General features: G+C 39.7%; 1 protein-coding gene across 1 annotated transcript; it reads right to left on the reverse strand.

The window, feature by feature from the left end:
- On the reverse strand, positions 1-23,457 carry crtac1b (cartilage acidic protein 1b). The gene is made up of 15 exons (XM_014984731.2): positions 23,174-23,457; positions 18,805-18,995; positions 16,739-16,935; positions 16,251-16,387; positions 12,585-12,741; positions 10,071-10,205; positions 9,842-9,984; positions 6,243-6,379; positions 4,199-4,281; positions 3,711-3,811; positions 3,425-3,593; positions 2,556-2,701; positions 1,239-1,281; positions 995-1,138; positions 1-767 (listed from the first exon to the last, which is right to left on the reverse strand). The coding sequence occupies exons 2-15, from the start codon at positions 18,987-18,989 to the stop codon at positions 652-654; spliced, it is 1,893 nt and encodes a 630-aa protein (XP_014840217.2). The 5' UTR covers positions 18,990-18,995; positions 23,174-23,457; the 3' UTR covers positions 1-651.
- Positions 23,458-24,008: the final 551 nt, after the last annotated feature.

The raw sequence follows: 24,008 nt of genomic DNA on the forward strand, positions 1-24,008 counted from the left end.
TCCGTTTTCTGCTCCATTTTATTTCATAATTTATTCTTTAAAAAATAAATAAATAAATAAATAAAAATAAATGTGTCCTGCCATTGGCGACAGATGGTCCGGCGTATGTTTCTGTACCTGAACACTTCATTGGACCACGCACAATCAGGCACCCACACGTCGCCCACACAGACATAAACACACACACGACCTAAAGCTTTGTATCCATACGCTTTTCAGCAAACACATAATCAAGGTGAGAATGATCTGCAATGATTAATACACATTGTGGTATGGCAGAGATACAGGTGGGATGTCTCCAATAAACATGCTCTGTGGATTCATCTCTGTATGTGCAGGGGGGGATATACTAAAGCTTCCCTTATTGACTTGGCCTCAGTTCAGGTCACACTTTGAATGCCAGGCGATGAAATCAGGGGTCCACAGGTGGCAGTTCTGATCTCTGCAGCTCACAGCAAAGCTCCCAGAGGAGGCCAGGAGCCACAGGGCAAAATACAGCAGCGGTGACAACCAGGTATATACAGTAACCGAAGGAGAAAAGACAGCAGAGCTTCGTGGTGAAGAAGTGGGAGGATATTTCTCAGAGAAAAGTTTGCACACAGTTTCTGTACATCTCCGCTCAGCGGTAAAGCGGAGGAGACAAGAGTAAAGCTACAGCAGTCCTATCTGCAGATGAGTCGAGATGACGGGTAGCAGAGTGAGAGTAAGCATATGGGAAGCATTGCATTCCCCCGAAGAGTGCGTCCTTCCAAAGTAAGCCACCTGGGCTGCAAAGCAAAACGAGAAACAGAGGGCGGAAAACTGTCAGGCAACAACTCATTTAGACTGATGCAAGATAACAAGTGTGGAAAGGGGAAATGGTCAGAGAAATGCTAGCAAGGCTAAGCCTTCACCCAAACACCAATGCAATTAAAGCCTCCCGTTTTCTCACGGCGCTTCCTTTGTTCTCCTGATCTTGGGCAATCCAGCAATTTATTTTATCAGGACAACTCACCCACACAGGCAGACCCATCGTCATTGGGCTCAAAGCCCTGGTTGCATCTCTTCTTGGCACGGCATTTATAGCTGCCGTAGGTATTGGTGCAGATGGGACGGTCAGAGGGGCACATAGAGGGGAATTGGGTGCATTCATCTTTATCTAGGGATGGGGAAGGCGAGGAAGGCAAAGACGCTTGACTGAAGGAGACTAACACAAGGAGACGGAGATCATGAAGGGAACATAAATGAGGTCCGCTTACCTGTGCAACGGCCAAACTCGTTTAGAGCAAATCCATGACCGCACTGTAAAACACAATTGATGTGAAGCAAAAAAAAAAAAAAAAAAATCTTTACAGTCCATTAATATGTTCACAGTAAATATCATCGCATTCTCTGAACTGCATCTTCAGATTCTACCGGCGACTTAAAAGTAACAGAGAACCAGCTTAAATTGGGCAGCATTTCCTTCAGTTAAAACAGAACTGGCAAAATAAAAATAAATAAAAAAATAATCAGTTTTAACCAAGTAGCAGCGTAATATTGTGGGGTTTGCAGTTCATCATCCGATAAACTTTACTTGCTTCCGTGTCAAACCTGGTTCTTCCTGGAATATTGTATCCTGTAATGCTATTTGGACTCTGTACTTTTTCAATCTCTGTCCAGAAAGCAAAATGTAGTGGAGTTCATTTGGATTTTATGTAAAAGACACAATGCAAAGAATAACTGAGGTATAAAGTGAACACTGTTTCCATTTTTTTTTTTTTTTTTTTTTTTTTTATTAAGGAAAAATCAAAAAGGAAATGGTGGTATGCATTCTACCCACTTATTTTTTTTTTTTATGTCTAATCAACTGGCCACTACCAAAAGTTTAGACCAGACAGTTTGGGGACAACCAAACAATACTAGAGCACACGGATTGCACTGAAGCCACTAAGACAGTGGAGAGCGTGAGAAATGCAGGAGATGGACTTTAATTCGATATCCTTAAATAATATCCACTGCAACAATTACCTTCAGAATTAACCTGCTTATTAAACAGTCAACCTGTATGCAGATTAATACTCACTAACACTACGCTAAAAACTGCTGTTCTTTGAGGATCATAGAAGAAGCCGTGTGATGCCCAATTTGTAATTTGTTAAATGAGACCACAACCATTTTTTTCTTTTTTTGGCCTACATGCAAAATGCCACATCATATCTATCCAGTCTGACAGCAGTTGATCTTCTTTGCAAAGCAGCTTTACACATCTTGTCCAGATGTGTAAAGCTGCTTGAGAATGTCCCCCTCCTAGTAACGACCCCCACCCCCACCCCCCCACGGGTGTTTCTGCAAAGTACGGACTCTCCAACAGGTTGAATACAAGCACACAAAATGTAGGAAACCAATTTAGATGTTGATCTATCACATAAAAATCCTACAAGATGTGACAAAATGTAAAAAAAGCTCATGGGGTGTGAATACTTTTGTAAGGCACCACATGAAACCGGAAGAGTGTCACTGTGCTGTTCCTAAAATAGCCAGTTATATGTCTTAAACCATCGAGTTCAACCAGAGCTTAATGTTGTGTTCTGTACCTCGATTTCCACAGTAGGAGTGACTTCCTCCTCATCTTTTGGGTAGGGGATCTCCAGCACTGAGTTGATCTCTGAAGGCTCCAGAGGACGGGCTATTGAGCGCCCATCTGGCCAGTACACTTCAACATTTGTGGCCACATCCCTACCTGTTTAAGTAAAAAAAAAAAAATGATTTCAGGTAGATATGATGCACACACAGAAAGAGGTTATGTGAGCTCAGCGAATCTATAGAGCAACAATTTACTGCATGTGTTGACAGTCGTGACTCTTCCATCTTTGTCTCCTTTTAGGGGACTTCGTTGCACTCTCTTCTCATCATTAACTGTTTTAATCAGGCACAGAGAAAGCTCATCTCCCGGGAGCCTCTGTGGATCTTAATTAAAGTAGCATTTTTAATGTAAACAGATCTTCAGTAACCCTGCCAGACAGGTGCACTGCCAGGGAGCCGGAGACTATTTCACCTGTTCTGAACCGAGATGACAACCTCTCACGGTGCTGCAGGGTGTATCACGTATAACTCCCTGAAAGTCTGGAGGCCCTTTCTAAAGTTACAACGTTTTGGAAAGTTTGCTGCTGCAGAGTGTAATGTGAAGGCCACAGGAGCCGGCCTTTTCTTTGCAAGCCCTGGTGCAGAACTGAGAGAGACCAAAGAGCTCAAAGGATTAAAAACATGCTTTCCATACTTTTTTTTTTCTTTCCCTCTGTTAGTATCTAATCTTGGAATAATTTAGAAAATGAAGTATGTTATTTTAGAACATGTCAAATAAAAAAGGGCTGTTAATACAGTGCAAAATTTACTAGTTGCAGCCTCACAGAGGAGCAGATTTAGCCGGCTGAAGGGCTGTCTGGTGCTTTAAATGTGATCTTACCAAGACCAAAGTGAGCGACAGGTTCCATCTCACACAGATACCCCGAGCCCCCATCAATAATCCGTGTGTGTGGGCCACTTTTCTTTGTGTAGACAACCACTTTAGCTCCTCGGGCAAAAGCTCCAAACTTGGTTCGGGGAATCACTCGGAGCCATGAGTTAGTGAGGCCCTGACACATGATGATGAGGAGGAGGAGGAAGAGGAGAAAGAGATGGGTCAGGGAAGGATGACTTATGCTTGACCAGCCTACAGAATATAAAATGCTATTTAAGACCAGCACACTCACCTGATTGACTCTGTAGACAGAGAGCGGCTGTGCTGCGCTTTCGCCATGAGACACCACCAGTTCCAGACGGCCGTCGCCATCAATATCTGTGGCTATGGCTCCTGTAGGCCCATCACAATAAACACTTCAGGAAGCAGGCTTTACAACAATCACTATCCTCATCAACGAAGACGTGCACATAACTCAAGAATAATGCCGGTGACACATTTTCGGAACATTTTCAAAAGTGGAGCATTGGTGTCATCTAGTGGTTAGACATGGTACTACCACATGAAACTCAGATTTTCTTGATGTGTTTGTTCGCTGTGTCTGTAACATTTGCGCTTACAGTTAATGTAACAAAATATTTTTTTTTTCCCCTTTCACAACTTCAACAAAAAATATCTTAATCAGATTTAATTTTCTGTTTTATTAGACTTGATAGGCAGGTCTACAGACAATAACAGGGTTGTGCAAATAAAGGTTATTGATTGTTTTGACAAGATTACCAGTTCCTCGTCCATCTGGCTCTGCGGCCTCACCAATGTTCAACTCTTCTATCTGGGGGTCCGCATGTTCTCTCCTGCTCACCCTACGAAGGCACAACATTACCTTCACATTTCTGCACAGCATCAAAGCATTACCACTAAAACATAGAAAAGCTAAAAATTAATTTACATCCACTTATTTTATTTCACTCGATGGCACACTACAGAGAGATGTTTATTTACCTTTAGTTTATTTGTTCCAGAAGAAATATTAAGTAATAACCAACAATACTGAACCCTGCAGCATTTATAGGCTGTGCTAATAAGTTATACCTTTCCCAAGCTGGTCTTTTGGTTGCATAAAATCAAAAAGAACATTATAAAACTTTATAATACAAACACAGAGCTGAGAATAGATCATATCCTCGACTAGAGACTAGGACCAGACAACACAATGTGAAGTAATTACATCAAAACATGTTGCCTTGAAATAAGTCATGTCTATATATTTGGCCTTTCTTAACAAACTGTTTCAGTTTTAATCCCAAAATATGCAGACATAGTTTAAGGCCTGGATTTGGCCTGTGAAATTGAATTCAGCAATCTAAGCATTGTAGATTAATTCCCTGTTATTACGGATTTAATAAGGGAGGCAATTACTTTTTCTAATAGTCACAGGTTGATTCGGATATTTGTGCCCTGAATGAATAAAATTATCATTTGAAAATGACTTTTTTGTTTACTCAGTTTATCTTTGTCTAATATTTAAATTTGTTTGATGGTCTGAAACATCCAACTGTGACGAAACAGAAGAGGCAAGTACTTTTTCACAGCACATGATGTCCACTTTATTGGACAGTTCAGTTTCTTTTCATTATAAAACCAAGACTTAAAAATGTTACTAATAATTTTTGTCTATGGTTATCAATTGGTTTTGGACGTATGTTGCTCAGTGGCAGAGTAATTTTCTTGCAATTGGAAAGCTGACGGTTCAATTCCAGTTTCCTCCAGTTGTGTGCCCAACATGCTCACCAATCTGTGCAAATTGGTGAATGGATCTGTAGTGTAAAGTGGCTTAAGTGGTCAGCATAACTCGAAAGGTTATATAAAAGTTGAGTCCAATTACCATCTTTGAGTGCTGTTTTTCTGCATTTGAAGTTTTCTGTTAACTTACATATTGGTGGTTATGAACAGTGACACACTACAAACTAGCAAAGCGTGCTGTATGCAAGGATACCATCAACAACCACACACATCCAGAACAAATGGCTGAATAGCTGCCTACCATGCTGACAACCATGCATGAAAGTGTTAGAGTTCCACATTTATAATGATTCGATATCTTAGAGCCACTAATGTAGTGATTTTAGCTGCTATAGCACTAACATCAGCTTGATATTGATTTGGCGTACTGGATTAATTAGCTTGTTCAAGCATGTTTTTATTTATTTATTTTTTCTGTGCCAAAGAGGAGACGAAATAAGCTTGTTCATCTCCACAGAAGACAATGGCTGAGCCACTGGCTGTGAAGTAGTGACCTCTTTCAGACCAGAAAGATAGATTTTTCTTGGGTGACCTGGCGTGGAGAAATATTCTGATCCGGGAGATCTCTGGAGAACAGACTGATTTCTGATATTCTGTGTGAACTGAAATTTGAATCCTGTTCAAACAACTTTGCCAAATCAGATTTTACTCAGAGAGGAAAGGGTTCATTTTGCTATCAGTCAACCAATCACACGTTTTGCACATTTTGAGCACTGAGTTAATTAATATTATCTAGAGAGGAAAGCAAACCATGAACAAAGAAAGATCTTAAAACTGTCTTAATGAAAGAATCATTCATGTGTGAAGAAGGAAGAGGCGGGACGCCAGACTAGATAACTATCCTTTTCCTGGAAATTTAAATTCCCCGCAGCTTTCAAGCATAGCATTTGAATATTAAATCAAGACACAAGAGCATTTTATTAACCTCCTCATCAAAGTGCCCTTTTAAGCATAATGTCATAAATCTCATATTTGCAGTGCAAACACCTAAGAGTGTTTGGGTTTCACTCACTGTCAGTACCTAAAGAGTCTGTTGGCTGAGGGTCCCCTGTAGGCGATGTTATTGAAGAACACCTCCAACTCGTTGTCATTATCAAAGTCAGCAACAATGACTGTCCGCACTGGAGATGGCATGGAAAACTTCTGGGAGGCAATGTCCTGAGGAAAAGGGGAACAGGAGAGAAAACAAGTGCCATTTTTCTATTGAGTAGGTGTATTCATCCATCTTCTCATTTGTATTTATCTAATACTGCTCACATGTAAGCTCTTGCTTAGAGTTTGAATAATCCTCTCCAAATGTATATTCGCTTTGAGAAAAAAAAAAAAAAGTTTTACCTGTGATGCAACATGCGTACTTTCTTTTGCATAAACAATCACTGTCAGTGATGGATTATTGCTTTAAAGAGCAGAGCACAAAATAATAACACAAATATATTGTTGATATGAGAAAATGGCAGCTTGACAGAGCTGAGGGCTTGTCTGTAAACAGAAATAGCTGCTTAAGTGCAACAGAAGTATGACAGTGTCTTGTTATAAGCCGATACTTTTTACAGGGTTTCAGAATTCCAGATTTTTCCAGTTGACATTTCCAGATATCTCATTCCATTTTCTGACCAGTTTGGACATGGAAGTACAGCTAAGGTAATGTTGCTGACTTTTCCGTGTTGATTCGGTTTTGTTCGGAGTTTCTGCCGTGTTATATTCTGCTAATCTGGTTTCTCTTGCATGTTGAGTCATATTCACATACTGTTTTATAAAACAGTATAGATATAGAGCAGTAGATATATCCATAGGCCACTTTATAGACCAATTTATCACATTTTGTCTTATTTTTCTTTTTACCTCTGTGTTTAGATACATCCCATTTAGGTTAAGGCGTACCTGATGCGTCTAGTATTCTTTTGCCATTTTTAGCCCATGGCTCCCTCAGTTATGCTTCTCCCCATACCACAGCAGTAATGGTTACGGGGAAACAGATGAAAAAAGTATTTCTTAGTCCTTTTCAGACATTGGGGCACACAGGTTAGACGCCTCCCCTCTACTCCACTTCCTAAAGAAAAGTTTCTGGAGTAGTTGAGTTCTTGCATGAGGAAGTAACAGATATGTCCTCGCTTCAGTGAGCTGGTGATAAGTCTTGAAAGAGTTATAGAGCGGCCCTTCACTCCTCCCAGTATTTACTCCCTGTTTTAATTATAAGGCTCATAAAGCTGCAGAGGTAGGGGCCGCCCACATTGACCTTCTCCTGCTCAGGTGAAGGAGAGGGGATTGCTGTCTGAGGCGCTAAGGGAACAACTACATTTACTGTGTCACTTGCTTAAGTGCAGAGACAAAAAAAATCTGAGCGAATAAACATAACATTAACATTTTGAGTTGAAAATCGGATCCATCACGACATGGAGCAAGTGTACGTGTACACATTTTAATTCACTTAATTATTTATTATTTTTACTTTTAGATCAAATCCACTGCAATTAATTGCCATCAAAAAAAGAGGAATATGTGCCAAGAGGCCGGCGGCAGATCATTTCACTCTCAGCATTTTGTCAGATGAGAGTGAAATGAAATATTAAGTACAGACACTTTTGCCCACATGCAAAACAGTATCAGTCTACAAACCATGCCCTGTGTGAAAAATGGTGGTGGCAGCATCATGCTATGGGGATGGGTTTTTTTTTTTTTTTTCTGTAAAGAGGATGTGGGAAGTGGTTGGAGCAGATAGGATGATGGAGGGAGCTGTAAGCATACCTCAACCTGTTTTATCCATTTATGGTAAGATTTTTCTGATTTCAGATGCTCTCCGTCCAGTCTGACTGATGATGACCTAACTATGGACAAGAATCGATAAACTTTCTGTTTCTGCAAACTGTTAAATCAGGATCTGGATACAAATGGACAACACACTTTTCAGATTTTTACTTGGGGAAAAAAATTGGACTATGCACTATTTTCTTGACACTTTTCACAATTATGTACACATTTTTGTTATCTGTCAGATAAATATCCCTACAAACTACACTAATGTTTCCAATGACAAAATGTGGAAAAAATGTGATATGAATGCTTCTAAGATAAAGTACTTTTATTTTTGTTCTGCGGTGATTGAGGAAAAAGCCGTAATAAAATAAGTGATAATTGATCATAATTATATATAATAAATCAAATTCCCTACAAATCTCCTCACAAAAAGCTTTTTTTATCAAAATACCTTATTTGCAACAACAGAATCTCACTTTAAGTGCATTTTCAATAAACAAGAAAAATTGTATAACTTCTGCTAAGGCCATCTTCCAAATATATAAATTGATTTTATGTATTGGATGTGTGGGCGCGTGTGTATATATATATATGCAGGTACCCAACCTACTGTAAAGAGTAACCTATCTAACAGATTTTAATTAAACATCAAATGGCCCAATCTGCACTTTCCATTACCAAGGCAAGCTGCTGGCTCAGCCCGTTTTAAGTGTTGGTTTATTGAAGTGATACAACAGCTTCATTATGCAAGCCAAAGGTCAATATTGGATAATATGGAAAAGTCTCAGCTTTTCTGGTGTCTGAATATGTTGTTGGCTTGAGATTTAACTTGTTGTCAAACAGGAAAACACTATGCCCTAATTTTGTTTGTCTTATCCGTAAGAGTGTGGAAGAGTTGAGACGTGTGTGTTGGTATGATTGAGTAGTCTTGGGGCTAAGTGTCACACATTAACCCCATACTTGACCCATATAAAAATGGCTCCTGTGACGTTTATCCCCTGTGTAAAGGATGTGGGGGCAGGCGGTGAGAGGTAGATCACCGAGCACGAAGGGAAGGGTCTGCAGATTCACACCCAGCACAGCTCATTCCTCTGCGTCTGCAGCCGAGTGACATAAAGACCCCAAACGACACGTGTACAACGCTGGTCATTGATGGAGTAAATCACAGGAGCCTTTAAATACCACTTAAACCCAAACTGAAGCTCCATGAGAGGTGCTAATGCATTAGCCCATTGTTAGCACTAACAAGTACACATTCACTGTGATAACAGTTTAGATTTGCTGATTTTATCCTGGTTTCTCATTAGACATTGATTTTGATCAGAGGACAACAAATGGAGACTAACAACCTGAGATATACTTCAGTATGTGAAATGTGTTCTTTGATTGTGGGAATCACTGATCGAGATTTTATCATGCTCAAAGACAACATGATAAAACATGTTGTCTGGATTATGCACAGAGCTGCCAGTGAGTTTTAAATTGGTACTTAATTATGGAGTAACTTCCGTAAAGTTACTCCATAATTAAGTAATTACAAAATCGTTATTACTTATAACAGTTTTGCATTTATTATTGGCCTATTTTCTCTATTCTTCACTGGTCAGGTTCTCCTAATGGTACCAGATTGCAGTTTTATATCTATCAATAAAAACCATATTCTGTGTGAGAAACAAAACTGTAAGATGTTTTTAGTTTAGAAAATAATTATAAATTAATAATAAAAAAAAAAAAAATCTTTTTTGTATCTTTTGTGCATGTATGTGTGAACCTTTGGATCATGAGCCATTCAAATTTCGTTTGTTTTGTGGAACCACATACAGGATTTTATTTTTTTTTTCTATTGAATGAAAGACATCATTTCACCTTAAACTTCTGCTTGCGGTTGTTTAGCTGTATGTACAGGCGGTGAGGTCCATTCCAGTTCCCGTACACAATGTCAGTCCTGCCGTCGCGGTTAAAATCTGCCAGTGCCACCCCTCTGCCATGCTGCATGGGGTCCTCCACTCCTGGAAGTACACACCGAAAGGTTCTTTCATACTCTAAAGCCTAGATGTGTTTAGTTTCTTCAAAATGTACACTGCATGTCCCTTACCGGCCTGCTGCGCAACATCAGTAAAAGTCCCATCGCCGTTGTTTCTGAACAGGAAGTTGGATCCGTACTCATTGTCGCAGAAGATATCAGATAGAGTTTGACTAACAATTGGCCCCACCACCACGCCTCTCCCCCCTGTGCAGATGGATACAGCGAGAGAAGGTCCCTCAGTAAGACAAAATAAGGCAGCTAGTTAAACAGAGAAGAAGTTTTTGAAAGAGAAAAAAAAATGAAACTGGGAAGGTGAAATACTGTACTGAACAACAGGAGAGAGATCGACTCCATAACAGAAGGGAATTATAAGAGATCATTAGTGTCTTTTCGGTCCATTTGCTTCGAACTGTGTAGGGCTTTTTTTTGCTGACACAGACTCTAATTCTGATGGCTACAAACACAGGTAAATAACTACAAGGGAAGTACAAGTGCAAACAAATACAGCGGACTAGTGATACAACACATACTGAGATGTTTTGCATTAACCAAAGACTAGCAGTAATTTAATCACCAAGATGGAAAAAAAAAAAAAAATCACGGCGAATATCACCCCATGATTTTCCAATGACTTCCTATAAAGTAAAAGCATCTTGCTAGAGAGTTTCATCTCAGACCAGCAGAGTTTAATTATATAGCTGACGGGGCTTTGATTGCCCTTTCTCCGTGCAGAGTCAGTGCTGTGAGTGAGTCAGGCCCTGCGCCTGATTTACTGGCCCGCTTCATCAGCCCGGACAAATATCACTTGCCCCCAACAGCAATAAACCACGAAACGCCTCTCCAGAGATATGTAACCATCAGATATACAACTTCACAGGCTGTCCGTCTGCTCTGATTAACAGCAGTCTGATGACAAAGCCGTCCAGCTAACATCACTCACAGTAACTGTGAACCAGCTCGCTCTGGCCCCCTGGGTGGATCAGATGATGTCCTTCACGTGGGGAAAAAAAAAAAAAAAAAAAAAAAAAAAACGATCCAGAGATGATAAAGCTTAATTCTGTCGCTCTCAAACACAAAGTCATTGCCCATTTTCGAAACTCAGTGGAACATCAACATCAAGGACTTTTCAGTGGTTACAATAAAGTTTCATTAACAGGTGATCTCACTCTTGGTTATGAGGAAACAAATCATACTTAGGTTGGGCCTTTCTGGCATTTACTGCTCCACTTTTCTATACATCACTGGCTGTACAGCGAGCTTGAATTGAGTCACAGAGATGAGGGAGTTCTGGCTTTAGAGCTCTAAAATGAAAGAACAGACGGCTGGCAAAAGTGTTGAACTCATTTGAACAGTTTTAAAGAAAATGCAGAAATAAATTCAGGAAAACAAAATATCTATTAAAGAAAAAAAGTATTCATAAAACCACAGATTTGTAACTAAAATAAAAAATACTTCAAAAGACCAACATCAAAAGAGCACAAAGCCTATGCTAAGAAGTTTAACTGGATATAAATTGGATTTAGCTCTTTGAACTATTCAGGCCTTTTCAGCATGTTGTGTCTGGTAAACCATTGGAGCCAATTGGCCAGATGTTTTAGATCACCATGCTGCTGAAAGATGCAGGGACAACACATTTTCACTTTTCTGGCACAGGCCGCCATATTTGTATTTAAAATAGTTTTTTACATTTCAAAGGCTTCAGAATGCCATTGGCTCAGACAAGGTGCTGATGGCCCTTGGAAAGAGACACCAGCACACTCCATCACATATTATCCTCCATTAACAGCGGACAAATAGTACTTTTCCAAATATCCACCCTGTGTTTCATGCCAGACCTACATGAAGTATTTGCTGCTAAAACACTCAAGTTTAATTTCATCTGATCGAAGCACATGGCTCAGGTTCCAGTGAGGTTTGGCAGATTCCACGCTTGGTGATCGTATGGACATAAAATGTTATTTTCTAAAGACTTCTCTTCTGATCATATTGTTGTCAGGGAGCAAGTAGACCTGGTGAGTCCAAGATGCCACTTTTTGCTATTTCTGAAACATTAAGTTTGTATAGTGAAAAGATAACCTTGGCTGATCTTCGGTTGTTTGTCTGAATACCAGTTTTTACCATTTTATTTTACCAATATAGGAAGATTTAGGCAGTTAGCTATTTTCATGTGGACATTTTCAAAATTAGGAAAAACGACACACGTCTCCATAGCTTGAAGGGTATTTTCTTCAAGTTACACCTATAAATACATTGAGAATGTTATTATTTATTGGCAGCTGATTTGGTATAATTTCTTGCCTTCCAGTGAATGCTCTACTAACGTCTTTGTGAAAACATAATAGAACCGAAAGACGTTCTCATTTACTCCCTTCTTGCTTTTCTCCTTCTCTGGAGAACCTAGCTCTATTGCTCATATTTGACGCCAAACAATCCACCTTTACGGACTTTTTTGCCGTAGAATCCACGGCAACAAAAGGCAGATTCCTTACGACAGATGTCAGCATTGATAACACTTTAAGGGCAGGTAGCGCAAACAAATCATCAAGACCTATTGCACAGTCTCCATAAGCTCTTGACACCCACCAATTAGTTTGTTAACTCCAGCTTGCTCTGCAACGTTGGAGAGGGCAATGACTCCCTCGGAGAGGTCACTGGCTGCCTCGTCCATCTCTATGAGAGCGTGAGGTCCCACGTTTCCGCTGGCGTAGTTGGCGATATAGATAGCATAGCGGCCGGTACCCTGCAGAAAGAAACACGTGCCGTTTTCATTAAATTACATCTGTTGACATTTTAAAGCACAAACTCAGACATGTGAGAAAACAGCTCGGTCGTTTGACCTTTCTGGGAGCTTGAGAGGTAACATTTATTGCCGCCACTTAACTCGAACATATGAACCAGATACTTCTGATTAAATAAAAATGACTCTGGAAGTAAGGCTAAGTGGTTGAAGATCAAAAGGTCAAGCATGGAAATGACATTTCTATTTTAACATGTTTATTAGCAAAGGTAACCTTTCCTATCTCTTGTTTCTCTGTTTTGCTTCTCTGAATTGACATTGCAGCAATGATTGTTGCAGAATTCAGTTTACAGTGGAAAAAGGTCAGTATGAGTTAAAAAAAAAAAAAAAGGCCCAGATTTCAGTCCAGAAACAGACCTGGGGCTTAAAAACCTTTTCTCATCTGAATGTTCTGACTTTTAAACAACCATGCCTCTGTGATGTTTCCCATTGATTGATAATGCAGTGTAAATCTATGTGGAATTGGGAATTGCTTCTATATGGCACATCATAGTTATTCTCTAAAGCGTACTTTTCTCTTTTTTTCACAATATTGCTGTAAATGAGCTCAAATTGAAAAAAAAAATATTCCCTGTTGGCAAGAGTGATTAATAAAAGCTACAAAATGCATAATTAACTTCTATGCTTGACTATTGTAAAGTTTCATTGCCAGGAAAAGCGTTCAGCTGGTCTAAAATGCTGCGGTAACAGTTCTGATGAAGAAGAAGAAGAAGGTCTCCTGCAGAATGCAGAAAAAAATGTAAAATTTTATATTCAATATTGGATTGCTCATTGTGTCACTGGATCCCTAAGAACTTTCCCCTTAACCTGCAGCTTTACTTTTGGTTGCAAGAATATTTTAAGGTAAAATGGAGACTCGCTTTCTGTGAGGCAGACCAGCAGCTGCCTGAGAATTTGGTGCTGCATTAACTTCAGGTAAAAATCTAAACGGTTGCGCATAGTCTGACTGAAGCCGAACTAAGGTCAGGTGTCTTTGGGACGTTCATTTTCCCATGCACCCTTCAAGGTCCACAAGAGTCGAGTTCCTGTGAAAATCCTTCTGAATCAGTTTACCTCATGGTGTTTTGACATGAATGAGGTTTACAAAAGTATAGCAAACCCAGCGAACATGGTAAAGGAACAATTCTTACAAGTTCATAAGTTGGGAGGAGGAGGAGGAGGAGATGATGACTGACGAGTTGCAACATCACATTTTACTTTCAATGTTATCAGAAAGAAAAAAAAACCACAAAGCTTCGGTGGGACATTTGTCGCTGCAGCAGAGAAGAACTGAGCAGGTTTTAATGTTTTAGTCCAACAGTTGTACTTCCTGTTGGGACAACTGATCCTCAAAACTATCCATGCTGCTCACTGGCTGAAAGACTGGCTTCTGGAAGATGAGCAGTTTGGGATCGTTTTCCACGTACACAAACATTCCCGTGAAATTCTGACCAATCGTACAACGGTTTTGCATGCAGAGGGGCGCTAAAGTTTCGCCGTGGGGGTTTTGACAACAAGGGGTGGAGAACAAAATGAAGTGATTCTCAACACGCAACAGTGACAATGAGAACCAATTTTATCAGTCTGGCTTGACAACGCAGAGACCTCAACTAAAACAGGGTGAAATAAGTGAGATGTTTGTTGATTTAAACTAAAAAGAGAGAAGGAACTTTTCTCCATTTAAATGACTTTTTTTTTTATATTCTGCACCTATTAGGCACCTTTTTCCTCATCAAACCTGTTCTGTTCTCCCTTCATCTCCATTCACCCTGCTTTTTACCCCTTGTCCCCTCTTACTCAGCCTGGCACTTCTTGCTCTGCCTCCCTTTGGAGATTAATTTCACACTCCATTATCAGTCAGAGTCCCTGCAGACACAAACTCACAGACGGAACCACACTAATAGACTATACACTCGATTTAAATGAGCTTTCCCACCAGGCCTAACGCGTTTCCATCAATACGAATGCATGAACGTATGCAAGGCCACACAAATAAAAGCCATCTGACCATTTTTGCGCACCCTACTGTATTCCTACGTGGAAAGTAAGGTAAACAAGTCGGGCTGATGTAAATGCCACTTTACCGTGCACAATATGATGAGCCGTTTCACAGAAGTACACACACATAAAGGAAAAACGGAAAAAAAACAAAAAAACAGTTAAGTGTAATGAAAAACCTGAAGGCTAGTGGTTGTTACTTAAAGTTAAAAGTCAATGATTTTTCAATAAGTCTTCACCCTAGGCTAATTCTTGTCACTGAGACTGGCAGTCACGACAGCGTCTCATATGTTCCAGCACTAAAGCTGCATGTGTTAATAATCAAAGCCTTTAAAGAAAAGAATGAATGACTTAGTACATGCAATACCATTTTTTTTGTTTGTTTTTTTTATCAACAGAAACTGTTTGTCATTCGTCTCAAAATTTGCCGTCACTGTAAAAAATAAATCTCTTATTTGAGCTTGTAAAGTCCACTTATTTTCTCCGGGTCCTGCTCAAAGTGGGCCGATCCATCAGACCCGTGTGAGACGCCTCAATATGTCAGTCTCATCAGTTCTTTTAGGAATAATAATGGGACGTCAGCTTCAAGGAGACCTGGAGAGATGGGATGGCCCGATGACAAATGCTCTTCGTCTGCTACAAGATAACATTTTATTTATGGGTAAACAAGATCAAGCACATTAACCACTCGGCCGACAACGCAGCACACTTTGGCTCCTCTCTGCAGTCGCTCCGAACACGTTCCAATAAAACACGCTCAGCAAAAAGGAACGCTTGGATCTGCTCAAACTGGCATGCAAGAGCGCACATCATTGCTTTTGGCTTCTCCTAAAAGAACTATGCTATTAAAGAAGATATCTTTCCGATCTACTTGGCACCTGCACCTCCTATCAGTGCTCAGTGAGATGGGACTGTTAAAAAAAGAAAAAGAAAGAAAAAACTATTGTAATCCCTGCTATCCTCTTTCGCCTATTACTATCTTTATCCCATCCTCTTATTAGAAGGGAGAGCTGTGTGTGTTTGTGTGCGAGATAAGAGACAAAGACAGAGCATGTCCGTCAGAGCAGGGGGGAAAAATTGTAAGTGAGAGAAGGATAAAAACAAAAGAAATGAAAGGAAGGAGGACACAGCTACAGGCAGGAAGCAGAAGCGTGCAGTCATCACTCCCTTCCTCTCTTTGTAGGATGCGTTCTGTAAAACAAACGAGCCTTTGCTTCTGTAATTACACTGGTGCGATGGACAGAGGAGAGAAAATAGCGCACCATTCGCCCAAATGAACTGTCAGAGCACATGCTGAGAAGGGCGGCGTAGGCAGGGCATGACTTATCACTGGTAAACAAACAGAAGCAACCGTGCATGTACGTAGAAGACACTACTAGCTGGAGTGGGTGTGTGTGCGGGGGGGGGGAAGCAGACTTCATACTGTACTCTGGTCTGTATGCGTGCATGTGTGTGTGTGTGTGTGTGTGAAGTACCTTTCTGTCTATGCAGGCCACAGAGCGCCCGGCCATGGGGTTGGCCACGTCCCGGTGCTCGTTTATATCGTCGTTCAGCAGGTCCTCGAAGCGACCGTTGCGAAACTTGAACAGTTTGTCTGAGTAGGTCGCCCGACCTTCGTGTAGGTGTGAGGAGGTAAAAAATAATAAAAAAGAAAAAAGACGGTAAGTTTACGTGAGGTAAAGAGGCAATTTATGAAGAATGACAAGTCCAAGTGACAGAAAAGGAAATGTAGAGTTGCCGTGGTAGAAATGTGAACATTGAGTTTTCAGAAAAATGACAACGGGGCGGTGCTGCAGTGTTAACAGCGCGCTCACTGCAGCCCTCTCTATGATTTATCGCTGCACAAAAGCTTATCTGTTATCTGACGAGGACTCAGATGAGATAAGTTCGGTTACTGCTTTCAGATTCTCCTCCTTGGATACAGTGTGCAGACCGTGTGCCTTTGTAATAGCCTGTACTGTACCGGAGAAGGCATTGTTGGTGTTGAGGACATAAATCTCCTCCCGTCCATCTCCATCTATGTCGCACGCTGTCACTCCTATGGCATTGCCTTGACGGTCCCTGAGCGCATAGAACGGGGAGCTCGGGTCGTCTACGGCGATGTTGACAAGCCCTTTTCTCTGTTTATCGTACTTCAGCACCAGGTTTGGACCGTTGTATCTGTGGACACGTGGAAACAAAGTGTTTCTCTATTTATAAATCGGAGCTAATCATGTGGACTGAAAGCATGCTCACCAAATTACCCGCTTATTTGATTTCTTTTTTATTATCTGAGCCAGTTCATTCGTGTATTTCTTTATTAGGGGATATGCTGTACCCAGTCAAATAACAATAAGTCAAAATGCATAAATAAATAAACAAACAAACAAAAAATAATAATTTTCTGATTTTAATGCAGATGGGCACCTGGTAGCAACTATCTTTAATGTCATCTTCAGAGACCTCTCGGCCACATAAAAAAAAAAAATAATAATAATCCTTTTAATCCAACATGTTCTTCCAGAACGTACAATTCAAATGGAGCGGGTTGCTCCCAGGTGCTCACCTGTACTAAAGTCAGAATTATTAGAAAAATGTCAGAATTATTTTTTTTCTTCCTTAGATTAAGATCAGGATGTTTCTTTTTCTTCTTCTTTTTTTTAAAATTTATTCCATTGGCCCAAATCCTCTTCTGTACTAGATTGAAAACTTGTAAAAATAAAAAGTGGATACTTAACTAGGCAACACCTTTACGTCGGCTTTCATACAGAGTTTTACAACATGCTACCTAAGAAAACATATTACTAAATTTGAACCAAATCAGGGTTCAGGATTCCTCTCGTAAAAGATCGGCATATTGTTGCATCAGCTCATATTCAGATGCATGGTAAATTGTGAAGGAGATAGGTAAATATGTTACTCAAGTGTTTTATTCTGTATTTTATTTTGTAATCACATAGGTTGTATACCTTAAAAAGTGACCAATGTTTATTCCCAGAATTTGAGATTGTAGATTAAAGAGCCTGTTGATCAAACTGCCTGTTATAATTACGTTTCCAACTAAAAGGCATTAAGCTTCAAAATTATTTGTTAGTTTTGTACAAGCATAGTTTTTTGAACATCTGGAATACTTCTTTGGAAGTATTTTTTATTTTATTTTTTTAAATAAATACTTATCTCTGTCTGTCAGATTGGTTTGTTACATCAAATTTGCCAACAGCCAAAAGTAATGAACCAGCCGGGCAAATTTTGTTCCCATCTGCTGTTCAGAACAGGACTTGCCTTCAAATTGAGCTTCAAAAGGAGCGTGGACAACAATAAAGAAACCAACCTGAAAATCATGAAATCATAAAACAACGATTTCATGAATGACTAAAAAAAAAAAAAAACCTGACAGCATAAGAAGTTGATAAGCGCCTCATAAATAACAGTCTGTGGACGTTTGCTTTATCATTTCCAGCATGAGTCACATGAAATATATTTAGGTTCCAGACATCCTTGTGTGAGATTAAAAATGCCTAAAGTGATCATTGTTATGATTACTGGAGGTCAGCAACACAGGTGCAATATAAACTATATGGAAGCTATTCAAGCAAAGATTCTCCTAATGGCAAATGAAATTACATCCTCTAGAAGGCTGTGGGATGATCCTCTTCCTGGGATACCTGCTGAATAGGTTGTTTTGGCTAAATTACATTTAGTAAGCACCCTCATTTGGGCTTATCTATATTCTGTTAAGCATTGAGAATCTCATTGCTGCTTCATTGGATAGCGAGAGGCTTGCAAAGCTATTCCCATCAGTGGCATTCTATTCAATCACATCCATTTTCATCAGTTGAGTGAGCTTCAGGGCACCTTAATGTCCCCTCTTCTAGTTTTTCACCTTTGTTTTAAAGGTTTACCTTTGGAAAGTGACAGTGGATTTCGGTTTTAGTCTTCAGTGCTACACAGCACTCTAAGCAGTTGCTGTTTTTAAGAATATGTGGGTCACCTAAAACATCGGATCAAGGTCAAGAAGCCAGTGAATTAAAAGAGAAACACTCCTCTCACCCAGCCACAAATATCTCCAGGTCTCCGTCGCCGTCCACGTCAGTGACAGCCATGCCGTAGTTGAGCTGGCTGGGGTTGTTTTCGTAGTCCGGACGGAGAGCGGTCTTGGTTATAGCAGAGAACACGGGCTCCGACCGCTGAGCCGAGGAGTGGGCGTGCAGGAAGAACAGCAGGCACAGCAGCATCTTCACCTGAAGAGTAAAATACACCATTTGCCCTTGCAAAAACCGGATTGACTCTTTATTTTGTCCATCAAAATCCGTCGGCTGTGATGTTTGAATAATCAAAAATAGCTTACTCACTTTTCACCTGCTCACACAATTGTTCTGTTAGTTGGAAATGCAAAGCCTAAAAACTTATTGTGATCGGTGAGTACTTAGTTTTGTTAAGACGTACAGAAAATGGTCAATCTCTGAGTCAGCCGCATTCTGCAGGTCTTAGATCTGAACAACCCATCACATGTGGACAGGACAGAAAATCCATACATGAATCGAACATTCTGGTGAGCAAAGAGGAAACCAATATGACCTGATACACCAGGCATAAGGTGCTGCTCACTCAGACTTGTGTTTATCTTTGAGTGGGGATGAAAGGTTCGGATTGAAAACAGTTTGGTGTGTAAAAGCATTCAGGCATGGGATTTTGGAAAAATATAGAAGGAATGTAATTACTGAGAAAGAAAAAAAAAGGCAGGTCACCTTCTCATAGCCAAAATAAACTTTACACACGCCTCATTTACACACACAAACACACACACACACGCACTAAAAGGTGTTTACAAGCTGAAGATTTGATTTTCTCTTTTCATGGATTTATGAACTCATCCCTCGTCATTCCTTCTGTGACACCGATGAGTCGCTCCCTCCTCCGCTTCCCGACTGCTGCATATTCTTTCCCTCAGCTCTGAGTGTTCCAGTGATGTATGGCTCTTTAACGTCTCCTTCAACAATTCAATTTGAGATAAAACTATTGCGCTGTTTGCGTAATGCTCTGCAGTAAGTCGAGGAGGCACCTCAGCTGACACCTACAGAAATACAGCTGGGTACCGCCGCTAATTTGCAGGCAAGCTGTGCTGCGATAATGCACACTGGTTATCTGGCAGAAATGTAGACAGTGGCTGTTAGCAGGAAGGGTTAATTAACAGCAGTGTCTCCCTATTAGAGCAGGGTGAAATGACAAATGAGCTGGCTAGTTCAGGAAGCAGTTTTGCAGAATGAGAAATTTACCCCAATGTGAGATAGAAGAGCTAACGTATAAATTACTAAGAGTAAAGACTTGTGAGAAGTAAAAAAAAAAAAAAAAAGGATTGTTGAGAAAAGTGAAAAAGCAGAATTGTGCTGCAGACTATTTGACCCTGCAGCTAAAATCTCCAGGAGCTTTTTCTTTATTTTTTATTTTTTTACACGGTTAAATCTTTCCTGAGTGTCGCAAAATGGATCCATGGCGCCTCCTTGAATTCTTGAGACTACTTTAAGTTTATATGTAATCAAAGTCCAGTTCTTAACACGTCTCTATGGGTGTGTCCAAATTAAGGAGTTGCATCCTTCCAGTGACCTGGCCTGGACGGTCTAGCCTTCAGATTTAAACATGCCCTTACCTCAGTGTATGTCCTTCCACCTAACATGGTAGCTCTAAACACAAGCTGGTAAAAATCGAGCCCAAAATCTTGCATCTTTAGTTACTAATTTATTTCTTTTTAATTTTTAATTTATTTTTTTACAAAAATGTTGTTAGAAAACATGTCCATGCAAGTGACAAAAGCACAGCCACTTTAAGCTTTTAACTTCCGTACTGCCAAATTTTAATAGACCTTTATTTAAAACTGTACTCCTCTCCCACTTTAACTCCTGTTTCATCTGCTTTTGTACCAGAAACAAAAATCTGTCTGTCAGCCCTCAATACATCTTGGGTTGGGATGGACTGCAAAGGACACACCAGACCTTCCCTTTGAATTCGGACAGCCTTCATCACATCACTGTCACGTAACTGGTCATCAAATGCGGCCTTAGAAAGATGCAGTTACTGAATTAGGACACATGGCATGATAATTAGCTGACATCAATTTAGCCCCACCCAAAAAGAACACAAGAGATGACATGATTTTCTGTCACACAGTTCCTTTGACTCTGTTAATTATGACAGCTTCAAACTTTATCTGATAACAGGTAAAGAGTCAATGGTTCCAAATTCAGATCTTGTTGGCTAAATTGCAGAGCATCTTTTGACTATCAAGTTAGCATGACTTCCAGAAGCAATGTTTGATTTCAAACACATTTGATCTAGCTCATGTCAGACCTTAGCTAAAAGTGACAGGAAGTTGCATTCCAGGATTCTGAACAGTGTCACCTACTGGCTATGTGGACATATTGCGAGCCACTGCATAATTGCCTGTATTGCAGCCAAATAACGTACTGTAAAAGAGTAAACATGCAGACCAAATTTTGTGTACAGTATTTACTGACCAGGGATGTCCTGGCCATCCTTGTTCCAAGTAAATCAAATCACTTCCAAAGAGAAAAATTCAAAGGAGATTTTGAAGGGACCTAAAGTAGCTGCTGTCCAAAAACCAACATACATCATCTTTGTTAATCCATTAGGTGTTTGGAAGCTACATGCTAACCAGTATTTGGAATAAGGGTGCCAAAAATCTTTGGCATTGGTGTTTAAAACAAACATGAGACAGTATTATGTGTGCTTCTTTGTCTTGCATGCAAGTGTCTGAAAGTCTTTCATTGTTCTTATGCAAGTGCATCAGATAAATAGTGATTTTTTTTTTTACTTTTGCTGAGAACCCTGCAAATCAATGGGTGAACTTTTGATATTATGCGTGTTTGAGTCAAGAAGGGTGAATGGCTTCATTCCCATGGTACATTTTTAGTTAAGTATCTGCCCAAAAACTCTGTTACAGAGCCTCTATAATTCAGACTTAAAAAATGCTGGCTGAAACCACAGGGGCCTTTTTGATTTGATTAAGCCATGAGGTATTACATTATCCAGCCAAGGACATAGAATCGCTTTGCCCAACATTCAGTGCAGTAAAGACCTAGACATCCCACTCAAGTGAAGCTGTGATGGATCCACAAAACATTTCATGTACACGTTGAGGTTTTTACGGTGAGATATCTGCAGGGTCAACAATAATAATGGGAAGCAACACATTTGTTCCAAACCAGTCAAATACCATAGAAAAGCGCTGGGGAAAAAAAAAACAAAAACAAAAAAAAAAACAATGCTGTTTGAAGCCGAGTGATGTTTTTCCATTAGATTATTTATACGAGCGGTAAGAGGCCATTACCACAGCGTGCAACATCAGCATGTGCTTTCTGGAGCGTTCCTGCCCAGCTCTGATCCTGATAACACTGCGACAAAAGAGCCAGCAACATCTTCACTTTCAAACACACTCTTCCAGATGCTCTTTCCTTACGAAGGACAATCCTTACTGCAGAACACACACACACACACACACGCACACACGCACACACGCACACACTATACTACATCAAAACCAGTGATTTGCCCTTATTTTAGCAGGTAACACTGCACTTATATTCAGTTTGTCTATTATTTATCACAGTGGGAACAGGATGGAACTTCTTAAACTTCCCATTGAAACAAAGACACAAGGCACACTACTTTAACATTACATTTTTGAAAACTTTAGCAAATAATTTTTTGATATTAAATGAGTTTAGAAAATGTGAATTATTTAGTGATTTGTTCATAACTCCCTCTCTCTATCTAATATATACAATTACTAGTTCATATGTTCATATATCAATTAATTCTCGATTTATAAGAAACAACCACAAAGTATGGTTATTTTTTGTTAGTTTTCACAGTAAGAAAACTAACAAAAGATGCCACTTCTGCAAACATAACTCTGATAATTCTAAATAATAATAATAATAATAATAATAAAACAAGTCCATCTATCTACTATCTAGCTATCTATCTGAGCTTCTAGCTACAAATTTTTGTCAAAAATAATTTTCTTTAATAAAGGAATAACAATAATCAGGAGAAGTAAGCAAGAAAATCTTCTTGAAATACAACTGCTGCAATCATTACTCTTCTGTCAAATTTACTCTCTTTCCATCAGCATTTTAAAGGTGTGCAGCGCCACTTCATCCGTGTCCATTACCGCCACTGCAGGTGGTTAATTAAAACATGTTTCCTTTGTTAGCAAGCGACTTAATCAAGGTTAACTGTTTGCTTTGAGGAGAGACGGTGGGGGGAACGCAGAAAAAAGTTACGGTCAAATTGAAAGCAACTTTTTTTTTTCTTTTTTGGTTCTGTCGCTGCAGCACAATCCAGCCGAGCGCTGCTTGTTTCTGAAGCCGGAGTAAGGTGGGCAAACTCAGGTACTCACAGATGCAGAGAGGCGCTCCGAAAACTCCCAACAAATCCTGCAGCGATTGACAGCCAGAGGACAACGGGGAGAAACGCAAACCCGGAGTATAAAGGTTGGCTAATTGGAGCTGTTGATACCGCGGACATCAGAAGGGCTTTTTTTCCTACACACACACGCATACACATACACACACACTTTCACACAACTTCCCACGAAAAATTGCTTTATGAAATCGTTGGTGTGAGAGTTTGGCCAATAGCCTGAGAGCTTGCAGAATATGTAAAGACACAGCCAATGACGGAGCTGGAAAAGCGAGAGGTGGGCGTGTCTTCAGGTGTTCATTACAGATGGAGCCGGGGGCGCAGCTGGGATGGAGATGCGGAGTTCAGCCTCTTCACTCGGATGCTTCAGATCCTGCTCCATCTGCTTATGGGCGAAAGGCTCTTAGATGTCCTGGGTTGTCTACCAACCTTTGTTCTATAATTTTTTCATATGTAGCTACAGACTCGATCAGATGAACGACTTTTCATAAACTCAAGCACAAAATATCGACTCTTAAGTGAAGATTCTTAAAATGCTCTGACAAAATCTCACACTGTCACACCTATTTTCAAAAGTACTCAAACCACTTGGACTTTGTCATATTTGGTGACGTTACAATCAGAAATATCTATGTATTTTATATATTTAAAAAATTATTTTATGGTAAAGTGTGCATATCTGTGAAAAAAAAATTATATATATATATATATATATATATATATATATATATATATATATATATATATATATATATATATATATATATATATATATATATATATATATATTTTTTTTTTTTTTCCAAAAAGAT

Source organism: Poecilia mexicana, unplaced genomic scaffold (genome assembly GCF_051168715.1).
Source record: "Poecilia mexicana isolate PSO_F unplaced genomic scaffold, ASM5116871v1 scaffold_15, whole genome shotgun sequence".
Classification (NCBI taxonomy): Eukaryota; Metazoa; Chordata; class Actinopteri; order Cyprinodontiformes; family Poeciliidae; genus Poecilia; species Poecilia mexicana.